The 16,242-nt window shown below is 39.1% G+C and overlaps 2 protein-coding genes across 8 annotated transcripts in view; both read right to left on the reverse strand.

Moving 5' to 3' along the window:
• Window positions 1–1,118: 1,118 nt before the first annotated feature.
• On the reverse strand, window positions 1,119–6,635 carry LOC124045244 (CD276 antigen-like). 4 transcript variants are annotated; one of them, XM_046364521.1, is made up of 5 exons: window positions 6,477–6,635; window positions 2,797–2,825; window positions 2,315–2,662; window positions 1,851–2,135; window positions 1,119–1,687 (listed from the first exon to the last, which is right to left on the reverse strand). In XM_046364521.1, exons 1-5 carry the CDS (start codon window positions 6,536–6,538, stop codon window positions 1,500–1,502), a joined length of 912 nt encoding a protein of 303 aa, XP_046220477.1. In that variant the 5' UTR covers window positions 6,539–6,635; the 3' UTR covers window positions 1,119–1,499. The 4 variants fall into 4 exon arrangements, with proteins under 4 accessions (XP_046220477.1, XP_046220481.1, XP_046220480.1 ...); XM_046364525.1 differs by having other exon boundaries at window positions 2,813–3,127; window positions 6,477–6,602; XM_046364524.1 differs by lacking the exon at window positions 6,477–6,635 and having other exon boundaries at window positions 2,813–3,350.
• Window positions 6,636–15,012: 8,377 nt separating this feature from the next.
• Window positions 15,013–16,242, reverse strand: part of LOC124046388 (uncharacterized protein KIAA1522 homolog) — a 33,774-nt gene continuing 32,544 nt past the window's right edge. For all 4 annotated transcript variants that reach the window (XM_046366715.1, XM_046366711.1, XM_046366713.1 and 1 more), the window contains exon 8: window positions 15,013–16,204. The gene's annotated coding sequence lies outside the window, so the exon portion shown is untranslated. The remainder of the gene's footprint in view (window positions 16,205–16,242) is intronic.

The following is a 16,242-nucleotide window of genomic DNA, read 5'->3' on the forward strand; positions in this document are numbered from 1 at the left end:
TGTACCCCTGCACACTGACTCGGTACCCCCTGTATATAGCCTCGTTATTTTATTGTTACTTTCCATTATTTTTACTTTAGTTTATTTGGTAAATATTTTCTTAACTCTTCTTGAACTACACTGTCGGTTAAGGGCTTGTAAGAAAGCATTTCACGGTAATATCTACACTTGTTGCATTCGGTGCATGTGACAAATAACGTTTGATTTGATTATGATGAACTGGTAGAGACTGGGATTGTTGGTGGAATAGACTTGCCCGGGTTTGGCGTTTCAAGTGGCGGTAGGGTCAGTGAGAGACCATACAGTGGTTCATTTAACACCATAGACTTCTATTCCACTGTTCACCTGACTCATTTGAAGTCAAAACAAAATTGAAATAAAGTCAATACAACTCCTCTAAAAATGTTAAGACAAATGGATTTGGTTAGGACATTTTCCTGATAAATAATACTTTCTGAACGAACATCTATGAAGGAAGCAAAGTATGTTTAGCTAAACTAAGAACAGTAATTTCCTTGCCCTTGGAATGTTGATAAGGTTCCTTGCCCTTGGAATGTTGATACGCCTCTTTACAGTCATCAATTGATACCATTATTTTCCCAGTCAGACAATCGGCCTCTATTTGCTTGTACACCCTTTGACTAGCTTAATGAGTGTTAAAGTGCAACATTGTTTCAACCACAACTCTTATGATGGGATAACAAACCACGTGTAGATAAGTGGTCTCCACAATATCCCCACTAAGTGCTTCATAAGTGCCATAATAAAATGACTATGTGTGTACTATATAGGTACAGTAGGCTATGCATAACCGTTGTCACATTCCATTAACATGACATGAAGAGACGGTTGGTCTGAAATGTGAGTGAGTCATACAGGAGCTCCCGAGTGGCCCAGCGGTCTAAGGCACTGCATCTCAGTGCTAGAGGTGTCACTACAGACCCTAGTTCAATTCCAGGCTGTATCACAACTGGCTGTGATTGGGAGTACCATAGGGTGGTGCACAATTGGCCCAGCGTCGTCCGGGTTAGGGTTTGGCCGAGGTAGGCCGTCATTGTAAAGAAGAATTTGTTCTTAACTGACTTGCTTGGTTAAGTAAAATACAATCACTGTACCTTTTAACTGGATATATTGTACATCTATTGTACATTCACTATAAGAATTCAGTTTTAACAACCTTTACTGAGACGCAGCTAGTAAATGATGCACTTAATCCATACATTTAAATAAATATGTATTATTCCACTTTTTGTCTCTTTCTCTTTAAAAAAAAAATACATTGGCAACCATTTCTGTGTTTGAGAAGAAACTAAGTAGCACCCACATTTACATGGTGAACTATAAAGTACTATGGCAGTAACTCCTTGGAAATATACTACGGGCTGCATTGCAAACACTGGCAAGAATCATGTTGACGCCATAGATCCATTCATTATATATTCCTAAATGTCTTGTCTTCTTCTCCGTTATAAAGTACATTAAAAGGCGTTTGTGTTGACTTATGGGCCTGATGGTGTTTTGTAGACAGGTGATGGTTTCTCCGATGGCCATGGCACGTAATTTCTCAGTGCTGGCATTAATAGTACAAACAACAACAGTACAAATGTCACTATAGGAACAAGAATTGTCCATCTCTTCTTGTTGTCTCCAGAAATTCTGCCTTTTTCCACTGACGACCTCTCATTTGCTGTGAACAGAAATTTAGGACATTGTGATTATACTGTGTCTAAACAACTGAACTCTTATTTCTCTCTCTTGCTCGCTCGCGCTCTCTCTCCTCTCTCTCTCTCTCTCGTTCAGTAAAGAGGCAATGTCAAGTGTTTTTCAAATCCAGGATATTGTCTATGTACCTGAGTGAAGTGTGATCTCTCTCCTGATCTCCTGTCCCAGGGCCTTGTTCTTTAAGACGAAGGTGATGGTCTCGTTGACTTGTCCCTGTAGATGTAATGTACTGAACACAGTGTACAGACCCTGTGTGTCCTCTGAGATGTTTGTGACTGTGTTATTGGTGACATCATCACCGCTGTCATCCAGCCAATGCACTGAGGGTCGCGGGTACCCTCCCTGTGAGGTCAAGAGTAGCTCCACATATCTTGGAAATGCTGTGAACTTCAGGTGTGGCTCAGGGTAGTATGCTGAAATAAGAGGCAATGGACATAGTTTAATGGCATGAAAGAATATACAAGTATCTCAGTAAGCATTATACAGTACATCACAAGGAACCCTAATTAGTGTGTCAAATTCCTCATTTTCTAGTACATCAGTAAATTCTCAGTCCACAAAGCAGAAAACCATGTTTAATATGATATCACACCTGCTAATTTCAGGGCAAAGGTTTTCGTCTTACTGCCCAGCAGTGTGCTCACAGAGCAGGTATAGTCTCCTTTGTCCCCCAGGTTGGTACGGTCCAGCCTGAGAGAGGCATTGCCCCTCTCCATCTCAGAGTGGTACAGGCTGGTTCTGTTGGTATAGTGACTGCTCTGTCTGTCCAGTTGGTCCTGTCCGTGGTAGAAACTGTGTATCACCTCCAGGCCTCTCTGCCATGTTATCACACTGTTGTCCAGGTCCCAGGCCTTTCCCACAGGGAAGCTGCAGTCTAGGACCACATACTGCCCCACGATGGCAAGTTGAGGCTCACGAGGAACACTGATCTCAAATTCAACTATAGACAGAGGGACACAGACAATCTTACTACCCCATCTAAGAGATGGCATGATTACAGTGACCCTTTCTATTAGATACATGACTCATTACATTAAAGTAGTTAGTCACGATTGACCATAAAAGAAGGCGTACCATGGAAGTGTCTTACCAGAATAGGATGCCTTGATGATGAGGAGAGAAACAAAACATATTTGAGTGACCCAGGATTTCCAGCTCATGACAGAGTTCACTGTATTTAACCGGTATCAAATTCAAAGTAAGTCCTTCAATGAATCGGTAGCAGTCCAGGAACTGGTGTCTTATAAAGTGTCTTGAAGAATGACTGAACAATTGATCTACGTCATCTACTGTACTTTTCACATTTTCTTCACACCTTGGCTGCACCCTCTGACAGGTTCCATGACATTCCATTACATTCCTTAAAAGGTAGTGTTTCCTGTATGACTTCTCTTCTCAGTTATTGCTGTAAATCAAGATCCAACCCCATTATATTTTGATCCTCATTTTTTTTTTACAGCCCCCAACAGAGACGCGTCCATTATTGTAAAAGCTATTAAGAATTCTCTGTTGTGCAGACATACAGTTGAAGTCAGAAGATTACATAGACTTAGGTTGGAGTCATTAAAACTCATATTTCAACCACACCACACATTTCCTGTTAACAAACTCTAGTTTTGCAAGTTGGTTAGGACATCTACTTTGTTCATGACACAAGTATTTTTTCCAACAATTGTTAACAGACAAATAATTTAACTTATAATTCACTGTATCATAATTCCAGTGGGTCAGAAGTTTTCATACACAAAGTTGACTGTGCCTTCAAACAGCTTGTTTGGAAAATTCCAGAAAATGATGTCATGGCTTTAGGAGCTTCTGAAAGGCTAATTGACATCATCTGAGTCAATTGGAGGTGTACCTGTGGATGTATTTCAAGGCCTACCTTCAAACTCAGTGCATCTTTGCCTGACATCATGCGAAAATCAAAAAATTGTAGACCTCCACAAGTCTGGTTCATCCTTGGGAGCAATTTCCAAAGGCCTGAAGGTACCACGTTCATCTGTACAAACAATAGTACGCAAGTATAAACACCATGGGAACACGCAGCCGTCATACCGCTCAGGAAGGAAAGGCGTTCTGTCTCCTAGAAATGAACGTACTTTGGTGCGATAAGTGCAAATCAATCCCAGAACAACAGCAAAGGACCTCGTGAAGATTCTGGAGGAAACAGATACAAAAGTATCTATATCCACAGTAAAAAGAGTCCTATATCGACATAACCTGAAAGGCCGCTCAGCAAGGAAGAAGCCACTGCTCCAAAACCGCCATAAAAAAGACAGACTACGATTTTCAACTGCACATGGGGACAATGATCATACTTTTTTTTTTAGAAATGTCCTCTGGTCTGATGAAACAAAAATAGAACTGTTTGGCCATAATGACCATCATTATGTTTGGAGGAAAAAGGGGGAGTCTTGCAAGCCAAAGAATACCATCCCAACTGTGAAGCACGGGGTGGCAGCGTCATGTTGTAGGGCTTCTTTGCTGCAGGAGGGTCTGGTGCACTTCACAAAATAGATGGCATCATGAGGAAGGGAAATTGTGGATAGATTGAAGCAGCATCTCAAGACATCAGTCATGGAGTTAAAGCTTGGTCGCAAATGGGTCTTCCAAATAGACAATGGCCCCAAGCATACTTTCAAAGTTGTGGCAAAATGGCTTAAGGCAAACAAAGTCAAGGTATTGGAGTGGACATCACAAAGCCCTGACCTCAATCCTATAGAAAATGTGTGTGCAAAACTAAAAAAGTGTAGGCGAGCAAGGAGGCCTACTAACCTGACTCAGTTACACCAGCTCTTTCAGGAGGAATGAGCCAAGATTCAACCACTTATTGTGGGAAGCTTGTGGAAGGTTACCCGAAACATTTGATCCAAGTTCAACAATTTAAAGGCAATGCTACCAAATACTAATTGAGTGCATGTTAACTTCTGACCCACTGAGAATGTGATGAAAGAAATAACAGCTGAAATAAATCATTCTCTCTAATATTATTCTGACATTTCACATTCTTAAAATAAAGTGGTGTTCCTAATTGACCTAAGACAGGGAATTTTTACTAGCATTAAATGTCAGGAATTGTGAAAATCTGAGTTCAAATGTGCTTGGCTAAGGTGTATGTAAACTTCCGACTTCAACTGTACACCTATTAATGTCGGAACAGGTTTCTTTCCTTCGAACTAGACATACACACCCTCCCAGTTTTGTTGGCAGCTCAGTAACCATGACAAATAAACATCTGGCCTTGCAACTCAACATAAATTAGCTTTGTACCACTAAATACCCAGGAGACAAATGCAATATGAACAGCATATTGGCTACAGTTTAAGTCGGAAGTTTATATACATTTAAGTTGGAGTCATTAAAACTTGTTTTTCAACCACTCCACAAATTGCTTGTTAACAAACTATCGTTTTGGCAAGTCGGTTAGGACATCTACTAGTCATTTTTCCAACAATTGTTTACAGACAGATTATTTCACTTGTAATTCACTGTATCACAATTCCAGTGGGTCAGAAGTTTACATACACTAAGTTGACTGTGCCTTTAAACAAGCTTGGAAAATTCCAGAAAATTATGTCATGGCTTTTGAAGCTTCTGATAGGCTAATTGACATTATTTGAGTCAATTGGGGTGGATGTATTTCAAGGCCTGCCTTCAAACTCAGTGCGTCTTTGCTTGACATCATCGGAAAATATAAAGAAATCAGCCAAGACCTCAGAAAAGTAATTGGAGACCTCCACAAGTCTGGTTCATCATTGGGAGCAATTTCCAAATGCCTGAAGGTACCATGTTCATCTGTAAAAACAATAGTACGCAAGTATAAACACCATGGGACCATGCAGCCATCATACCGCTCAGGAAGGAGACGCGTTCTGTCTCCTAGAGATGAACGTACTTTGGTGCAAAAGGTGCAAATCAATCCCAGAACAACAGCAAATGACCTTGTGAAGATGCTGGAGGAAACAGATACAAAAGTATCTATATCCACAGTAAAATAAGTCCTATATCGACATAGGCCGCTCAGCAAGGAAGAAGCCACTGCTCCAAAACCACCATAAAAAAGCCAGACTACGGTTTGAGCAGAGCTGAAAAAGCATGTGTGAGCAAGGAGGCCTACAAACCTGACTCAGTTACACCAGCTCTGTCAGGAGGAATGGGCCAAAATTCTTATTGTAGGAAGCTTGTGGAAGGCTACCCGAAACGTTTGACCCAAGTTAAACAATTTAAAGGCAGTGCTACCAAATACTAATTGAGTGTATGTAAACTTCTGACCCACTGGGAATGTCATGGAATAAATGAAAGCTGAAATAAATCATTCTCGCTACAATTATTCTGACATTTCACATTCTGAAAATATAGTGGTGATCCTAATTGACCTAAGACAGGGATTTTTTACTAGGATTCAGGAATTGTGAAAAACTGAGTTTAAATGTATTTGGCTTAGTTGTATGTAAACTTCCGACTTCAACTGTATATGAATTTAAATCCAACTAAGAGCAAGTGGACAAGTAACAACTTGGACTGACGAAACATGTTTGACATTAAGCATACTGACATATACCATTGTCAATCTCAATTTCATCTTCTGCTTCAGTTATCTTGAGTAAACACATAGATGTGTCAAAGACTCAGAACACATACAACTTTGTTTAGAAAACATTACGGTATTATGACTCATCACCTGTGACACCAGCACATGACAAAATCATGTGAACCAAGACATGCTGAAAATAAAATGCAATTCTGGGTAATACCTTGAAGCAGGAGGTTTTTGGTTGATACTGTAGGACCCTTTCAGCTGCTCAATAAATAACATTTAGCATCGATTCCATGGGATTCTTCTCTATTTTTTTATCTAAAAATTACAGTTAACAGTGAATGAGTTGAGAGTCCACTCCCTCCCACCACCAGTAATCAGATACAACTGGATACAATGTGCACCCATGGCAACACATTTAGATAAGAATGCGAACAGACTAGCTAGCCTGGTTCCAGATCTGTTTGTTCTCTTCCCAATGCCATTGGTTCATTGTCAAGCCAATCACCATCCACTATTCTTCATTGTTTGGTTTGAAAAAAACTATAACATAATACAGCAGTTACTCATACTGTAGGAAGAATATTGCAGACAGTGTAAAATTATATAAAGCCATTAAATACATGAATGAATCCATTCAGAAATGTGTTCCCTTTTTCTGCTTTATGAAGTGCAGTAGATGTTTTTTGTTTGAAAGGCGATTATTTTTTGATGGTCCAAAATATGTTTTCCTCCGTGGTAAGAGAACATCAGTAGGTCCAGCAGCCATCACAGCAATCATTATGGTCAGTGCAATTACAATATTATAGCAGTTTCAACAAACTTCTAAACCTACTTACAAGAGACAGAGCTAATCTGAGATGCAACTAATCCACAGAATTAGGGATTTGTTATACAAATAAATAACTTTATTTTACATTAACAGTACATACAGAAAGTTGTGCAGAGATGGTTGTCCTTCTGGAAGGTTCTGCCATATCCACAGAGGAACTCTGGAACTCTGTCAGAGTGACCATTGGGTTCTTGGTCACCTCCCTGACCAAGGCCCTTCTCCCCCGATTGCTCAGTTTGGCTGCTCAGACAACTCTAGGAAGAGTCTTGGTGGATCCAAACTTTTTCCTTTTAAGAATGATGAAGTCCACTGTGTTCTTGGGGACCTTCAATGCTGCACACATTTTTTAGTACCCTTCCCCAGATCTGTGCATCGAACAAAATCCTGCCTCGGAGCTCTACGGACAATTCCTTTGACCTCATGGCTTGGTTTTTGCCCAAACATGCACTGTCAACTGTGGGACCATATATTAAAAATATTAATTTATACTTTTATTTAACTAGGCAAGTAAGTTAAAAACATATTCTTAATTACAATGACGGCCTTTCAGGGAACAGTGGGTTAACTGCCTTGTTCATGGGCAGAACAACAGATTATACCTTGTCAGCTCAGGGATTCAATCCAGCAACCTTTCGGTTACTGGTCCAATGCTCTAACCACTAAGCTATCTGCTGCCCCACATATAGACAGGTGTTTGACCGGATTGTCAAGGCACAGATCTGGGAAAGGGTACCAAACCATTTCTGCAGCATTAAAGTTCCCCAAGAACACAGTGGCCTCCATCATTCTTAAATGGAAGAAGTTTGGAACAACCAAACCTCCTTGAGTGGCCCAGCCAGAGCTCGGAATTGAACCCGATCGAACATCTCTGGAGAGACCTGAAACAAGCTTTGCAGCTACGCTCACCATCCAACCTGACAGAGCTTGAGAGGATCTGCAGAGAAGAATGGGAGAAACTCCATAAATACAGGCGTTCCAAACTTGTAGCGTCATACCCAAGAAGACTCGAGGCTCTAATGTGCCAAATGTGCTTTAACAAAGTCCTGAGTGAAGGGTCTGAATACTTGTGAAAATGTGATATTTCAGTTTTTTTTATTTTAATACATTTGCAAAAATGTCCACTAAATACCTTTTGCTTTGTCATTGTGGGGTATTGTGTGTAGATTGATGAGGGGGAAAAACAATTGAATCAATTTTATAATAAGGCCGTAACGTAATAAAATGTGGAAAAAGTCAAGGGGTCTGAATACTTTCCGAATGCACTGTATATATACAGTATCTGTCAAAAGTTTGGAAACACCTACTCATTCAAGGGTTTTTCTTTATTTATTTGTACTATTTTCTGCATTGTCGAATAATAGTGAAGACATCAAAACTATGAAATAACACATATGGAATCATGTTGTAACCAAAAAAAAGTGTTAAACAAATCAAAATATATATTTTATATTTGAGATTCTTCAGACTAGCCACCCTCTGCCTTGATGACAGCCTTGCACACACTTGCCATTCTCTCAACCAGCTTCATGAGGTAGTCACCTGGAATGCAATTCAATTAACAGGTGTACCTTGTTAAAAGGTTCATTTGAATTTATTTCCTTCTTAATGCATTTGAGGCAATCAGTTGTGTTGTGACAAGGTAGGGGTGGTATACAGAAGATAGCCCTATTTGGTAAAAGACCAAGTCCATATTATGGCAAGAACAGCTCAAATAAGCAAAGAGAAATTACAGTCCATCATTACTTTAAGACATGAAGGTCAGTCAATCAGGAACATTTCAAGGGCCATCTCAACATCAACTGTTCAGAAGAGACTGTGTGAATCAGGCCTTCATGGTCGAATTGCTGCAAACAATCCACTACTAAAGTACACCAATAATAAGAAGAGACTTGCTTGGGCCAAGAAACACAAGCAAAGGACATTAGGCCGCGGGAAATCTGTCCAAATGTGACATTTTTGGTTCCAACCGCTGTGTCTTTGTGAGATGCAGAGTATGTGAACGAATGATCTCTGCATGTGTGGTTCCCACCGTGAAGCATGGAGGAGGAGGTGTGATGGTGTGAGGGTGCTTGGTTGGTGACAGTGTCTGTGATTTATTTAGAATTCAAGGCACACTTAACCAGCATGGCTACCACAGCATTCTGCAGCGATACGCCATCCCTTCTGCTTTCCACTTAGTGGGACTATTATTTGTTTTTCAACAGGACAATGACCCAAAACACACCTCCTGTGTAGGGGCTATTTGACCAAGAAGGAGAGTGATGGATTGCTGCATCAGAAAATCTGGCCTCCATAATCACTCAACCTCAACCCAATTGGGATGGGTTGGGCTGGAAAACAAAATTTTATTTAAAAAGTGAATGCAACTCTCTTAATTTCTTTAACACCAGTAATGTATTGTGTTGAATTTGCCTCAATGTGTGTCAGTTTTGATTTTCATATGTGGAACAGTTCCATTTCAATAATAACATTTTAGTTTTATTTGTATTATTTTTAGTCAAATGATATGATTATGATTCACCAATGGTTTCACGTCGTTAATCATAAACATTTTAGTAAAAATTACACAAATATAAAAGTTAAAATTCAACTACTGTGAAAGCACTAGCCTCTGCCATAAGCATAATAATAATAATAATAATATATGCCATTTAGCAGACTACACTGTGATCATTGGCTAAACGGCCTAAATGAGTGCATGGAACTCTGAGATGGTCAATGCAGCTTTTGGCTTAAAACTTTTATTGTCAAATAAGTAAAAATAGCACACATGAAGCCGACAAAAGGAAATATACTGATTAAAATTCTGGTTATTTCAATCACATTCATCTCTCTACTCAGCCTGTCTTCCTCCCTCTTGACTTGAGTTATCACTAGCAACATTTAAACATTGTATCAACTAGCCTATTTCGGCCCAAGAGTTTCCTGCGCCAGTGAGCTCCGGACAGACAGCTGCTTTTGCTCAAGGGAAAGAAATGTATTTTATTACCTTTCACTGTATATATGTGTAACCGATGTGAAATGGCTAGCTAGCTAGCGATGGTGCGCGCTAATGGCGTTTCAATCGGGTGACATCACTCAGTCTTCGAGGGTGACTGTGGTCGATGTGTGCAGAGGGTCCCTTGTTCGAGCCCAGGTAAGGGCGTGGAGAGGGAAGGAAGCAGTGATACAAATGAAACAATCAGATAGCAAACAGTTCACATGAAACAAAGTGATGAACATTCGAAAATAGTCCGAGACAACAGGGAGTATATGAGAGCAGTTGTAGGGTCATTGCGTTACACTGCATACCAGGGACTTTCACAGAGAGGAGACATAGAAAACGACATGGCTGTCAATCAGGGAAACTTCCTTGACCTTTTACAGGTCATAGGCAAATTCAACAAAACAGTTGCACAGAAAATATCAGATAATCCTAGAAATGCTAAGTACACGCATCATAATATACAGAATGAAATACTAGACATTATGGCAAATACGATTAGGGATCAGATAAGTGGTGAAATACAAGATGCTAAGATATTTGCATTGATGATAGATGAGAGTAAGGACCTCAGGAATATCTTCATTTCACTCCAGTTGATGGATTACATCCCGAGTCACTTTTCGCTACGATCAAAGAGACTCTTAGTAAATGTAACATTGATCACACTGCGCTGTCATATTCGGCGTTCACAACGGGGCCCAGGAGAAAGTCAGAGAAGAGGTCCCTCAGGCAATCTACATTCATTGCCACGCACACCGTCTCAATATTGTTTTGGTGGACTGTGTCAGAAACGTGAAGCCAGCGGGAGATTTTGTTGTCACACGTATCTGTCACACTGTCAGTAACCTCCGTGTCACGTGAGCGCAGTTTCCCCTGCATGCGGCATGTAAAAACCTACCTGAGAAACAGAATGGCAGACCCTCCACTCAGCAACCTTGCCTGCCTGTCCATACACGCAGAAAGAACAAAGGCCATGGATGTCCAGAAAAGTATAGGCTAATTTGCACTGAACCACAACAACAGACGCATCATCCTTCTATAAAACAACACTTGGTGAGTAACTGATTCATTTGTTATAAATATGCCATAGGATAAATTATTATGTGGTATTAAGTTGGGAAATTCTGTATATTGTGCGCCTGTCCTAGCCACATCTATTATTATGAATTTGACAGAGCCGCACCTGTCCGGTGGCGGGATCATGATTCAATCACGCTGATCTGGATCTGGATGGAACAAGAAGACGCATGCGTTTTGTCGGCCTACATGCATTTTTGTAATATAAATATAATCACTAAGATTGTGATAGCCAGTTCGTTTTACAAGTGTGTACACAGTTAATAGGCGTTGGCTAAATGCATTGCACTTCTCGTTGTGGCTGCGCTTTGGATATTATTAATTTCATTTTGGACGTTGTGATAGCCATTTCATCCGAAACATTATTACCATTGCACAGTTGTCTGATTATGCATATGGAATAAATGCACTTCTTGTTGTTGTCGCATTTTGGATGTATTGTGTTGTTATTGCTGAAAGACTTCAGTGCATGGGCGCTGTCAGATGCTGAAGTATATCACCTTTACACGTATTAGGTTTATAGCTATTTTGTTGAATATTCTTTGGCCAAATTCAATTAAAAACTACATTTATATCGAATGTGCTGTGTGCCATTTCTTCTTTTATTGAAAAAAAAACGACAACTTCCTTATAACTCTGAAGTCATGAAAATCAACTATTTTCTTAGCACCCCCAATTATTGGTTATGTGTACTGTTCCTGTAAAACTAAATGTAATAAAGTTTTTTTTAAATAACTTTGAGTGAACCAGGATTTCCAGCTCATGGCAGAGTTTACTGTATTCAGCCAGCAATAGTACAAAATCAAGTAAGTCCTTCAATGAGGAATGTTTTGTATATATAGAGGAATGAAACACCTACTGATCTACTATTCACCCTTTGTTACTCCACCTAGCCCTGGCTCCTCACAGAGGCTCGACGTGCCCGATGACGCACAACGTCAGCGAAGCAAGGACGTTCCCAAGACGTTGTTTTCCATAATATTCCTGACACTCCTTTTCGAGGCACAAGGCAGTAGTTATTTTAGTATCTTCTACAGTATGGCCTGCATATCACCAAGGATCCACACATTATGTTTTGATCATATAAAGGCAATAGACAGATCCAGCCGCTCACATAAATTCAATCCATTATTCCTCAAGGATTCCCTTTGCAGACATACACTTTCATGTATGAGTATTAGAGTTGTACAAACTGTCAGACACATCCTCTGATAGGAGTTGATCTAAAAAGAATCCTCTACAAAGGTAACATATTGTTTGACCCATTACCCAGGTGACAAAAACATTTGAAATTCCAATATAAATAATGTATTATATAAACTCAAAATAATATCAATACTAAAATATACATTGTATACGTACAGTGATCTCCAAAAGCATTGGGACAGTAACCAAGTTTCCATCCAACCATTTCTTGCAGATGAAGCATTAAAAAAGTCACGACCGTGCTGATGGAAACAGGATTTACCGGTACAATTTTACAAATGCCGACAGACAATTTGGTTGTTCCACATAGTGGAATCTTTTTTTGTGAGTAAAATTAATTATGCGAGAAATGTCCGTGGAAACTCCTTTATGCACAAATGTTGATATAATTACCATTATATCAAAGTAAACTTGGAGCCACGTGGTGATACACTATATATACAAACGTATGTGGACACCTCTTCAAATTAGTGGATTCGGCTATACACATTTTTGTTGTTGTTTTGGCACTGTACTTCAAGTCTTGCCATATATTCTCAGGTAGATTTAAGTCAACACTGTAACCCTATCACTCAGTAACATTCACGGTCTTCTTTGTAAGCAACTCCCGTGTAGATTTGACCTTGTGTTTCAGGTTATTGTCCGGCTGAAATGTGAATTAATCTCCCAGTGTCTGGTGGAAAGCAGACTGAACCAGGGTTTCCTCTAGGATTTTTCCTGTGCTTAGCTCTATTCTGTTTCTTTTTTTATCCTGAAAAACTCTCCAGTCCTTAGAGATTACAAGCACCCATAACCCATAACATGGTGCAGCCAACCCTATGCTTGAAAATATTGAGTGGTACTCAGTAATTTGTTGTATTGGATTTGTCCCAAGCATAACACTTTGTATTCAGGACAAAAAGTGAATTGCTTTGCAACTTTTTTGCAGTATTACTTTAGTACCTTACAGCAAAAAGGATGCATGTTTTTGAATATTTGTATTTTGTACGGGCTTCCTTATTTTCACCCTGTCAATTGAGCTAGTATTGTGGAGTAAATACAATGTTGTTGATTCATCCTCAGCGTTCTCCTATCGCAGCCATTCAACTCTGTAACTGTTTTAAAGTCACCATTTGCCTCAGGGGGAAATCCCTGAGTGGTTTCCTTCCTCTCCAGCAACTGAGTTCGGAAGGACACCCGTTTCTTTATAATGACTGGGTGTATTGATACACTATCCAGAGTCTAATTAATAACTTCATCGTACTCAAAGGGATATTCAATGTCTGATTTTTAAAATGTTTACCCATCTACCAATAGCTGCCCTTCTTTGTGAGACATTGGGAAACCTTTGTCTTTGTAGTTGAATCTGTGTTTGAAGTTCACTGCTCGACTGAGGGATCTTACAGATAATTGTATGTCTGGGTTACAGAGATGAGGTAGTCAAAAAAAATCACGATAAACACTATTAAATCACACAGAGGGAGTCCATGAAACCTACTGTGACTTTGTAAGCACATTTTCACTCCTGAACTTAATTAGGCATGCCATAACAAAGGCATTGAATACTTATTGATTCAAGACATTTCAGCTTTTCATTTGTATTAATTTAACATTTCAAAAAACATAATTCCACTTTGACATTATAGGGTATTGTGTGTAGGCCAGTGACAAAATCCAATAATCCATTTTAAATTGAGGCTATAACACAACAGAACATGGAAAAAGTCAAGAGGTGTGAATACATTCTTAAGGCACATTGTGTATTAAAAGAGTCAAACATGTAATATTTGGCCCCATATTCTTAGCACGCAATGATTTACGTCAAGCTTGTGACTCTACAAACTTGGATGCATTTGCGGTTTCTTTGGTTTGTGTTTCAGATCATTTTGTGCCCAATAGAAATGGTAAATAATGTACTGTCATTTTGGAGTCACTTTTATTGTAAATAAGAATAGAATGTTTCTAAACAACTCTACATTAATGTGGATGCTACCATAATTACGGATAGTCCTGAATGAATCGTGCATAATGATTGAGAACGTTAGATGCACAAATATCATACACCCAAGACATGCTAGCCTCTCATTACAATAACAAGGGAGGTTAGCATTTTTTTTTTGGGGGGGGGGGGGGTATGATATTTATGCCTCTAACTTTCTCACTCATTATTCATTCAGGATTATCTGTAAATCATGGTAGCATCCACATTTGGTCCCCTAAAATGGGGGGAACTATCTACAAAGAGTGCTGTATTTCCTAAATGGTTCACCCGATATGGATTTAAATACCCTCAAATTAAAGCTGACAGTCTGTAAATAGTCATGGTATCATTTAAAAACCAAAGTGCTGGAGTACAGAGCCAAAACAAAAATGTCACTGTTCCAAAACTTTTGGAGCTCACTGTATACAGTCAAAATCTATTTTATATAGTCTTAGTTTGGACTGTAATTCAACATACAAAATCTGTCTAAGATGGCTACTGAAAACCCAGACGTGTGTGAACATGGCTTCAAGACATCCTGATAAGACACAAAAGGTGGAAACCTGGGAACAGGGTGTTTGTGTGTTGCATAAACAGAATCTAGAGAAGCCTAATTGACTCACAAAACATTGATGGAAGATTTCTCAAAAGGTTTCAGAAACAAGGTAGAAATAATGAAATGGCTAAATGAATTCATTGTGAAGATATACATTTATTCTGTTACCTTGAAATAAATGAAACTATACATAATCATTTGTCAGATTACTTTTCTACAATCATTGAAATCACTGAATAATATGTACTTTCAAAGCAGATGTTTCATTGTTGAGAAATATCCCAAATTCTGTACAAATGAGTAACATAAATGCAATGTATAATATAGCTCCCACCTGGTTTGAAAGGAAATGTATCAAAATGTGCAGGATATAACTAAAAGCAAGACAAAGATTTGCCCCAATAGTCTTTAAATGACCAGTTAAATTCATAAACTGTGCGTCAGATTAAACCTGTGAGATTTGATTTACACGCAGGGCGAGATTCCTGTAAAGGTCTGTACATTCATACCAACAAAATTAAAAAAAACATGACCATGAAAATTGGGATTCTCATCATGAATATGATTCTCATTCTAGAACTAGTGGTATCACCCAGCTCTGATTATAGCATTTTAGTAGCTAAGGAGAAAATTAAATATGACGACATCAGGAAAGATTGCCACATATTGACATAGAAAACATAAAATAACATCATATTTCCCACAACATCTAATGGGAAGATGTCTACAGGACAAATAATTTAGGTCAATTATTTTATTACAACAAACATGGATGAAATAAGAACACCACATTCTAATTGTGCATTATCTTATAACGAATATATAAAAAATTCGACATTGTGGTATATAATCCAGACAAGTGTTTGCAGTACCCAACAGCAGTAGCTGTGACATTCCATAGTTGACACTAGAGGGCAACCTAGACCAGCATGCACTGTGACTGACTCTCCATTATTAAATCAGACCAGTAAGAAGTCCCTCTGCCAAAGAAAAATGCTCCAAAATACAACAAGAGTATTAGAAAAATTAAAGGCCAACACCATTTTAACATGCACTCAAAGGATTTCAAACTCAGAGGTCTTATGTGAGAGGGTTACATGTAGTTATGTCGAGTTGCCCTGTCTTCAGAAGGCTCTGATTGCATCATCCGCTCACTTCTTCTTTTTTAAATCCACCTCTCTCCCTCTTGCATATTGCGCTTGACATATGGTGTCTTCTCAATGTACAGATAAAAGTCTGTCTTCGTGAATGATTCATCCTTAGTGGCAGTGTTGCTCATATGGAGGATAATGGTGGCACTGCTGTCCCACTTGGAGCCTCTGGGGCACCTTTGACAGGAGAGAAAGATCAGTCAGATCAGATCAAC

This window comes from Oncorhynchus gorbuscha, linkage group LG10 (assembly GCF_021184085.1).
Source record: "Oncorhynchus gorbuscha isolate QuinsamMale2020 ecotype Even-year linkage group LG10, OgorEven_v1.0, whole genome shotgun sequence".
NCBI lineage: Eukaryota > Metazoa > Chordata > Actinopteri > Salmoniformes > Salmonidae > Oncorhynchus > Oncorhynchus gorbuscha.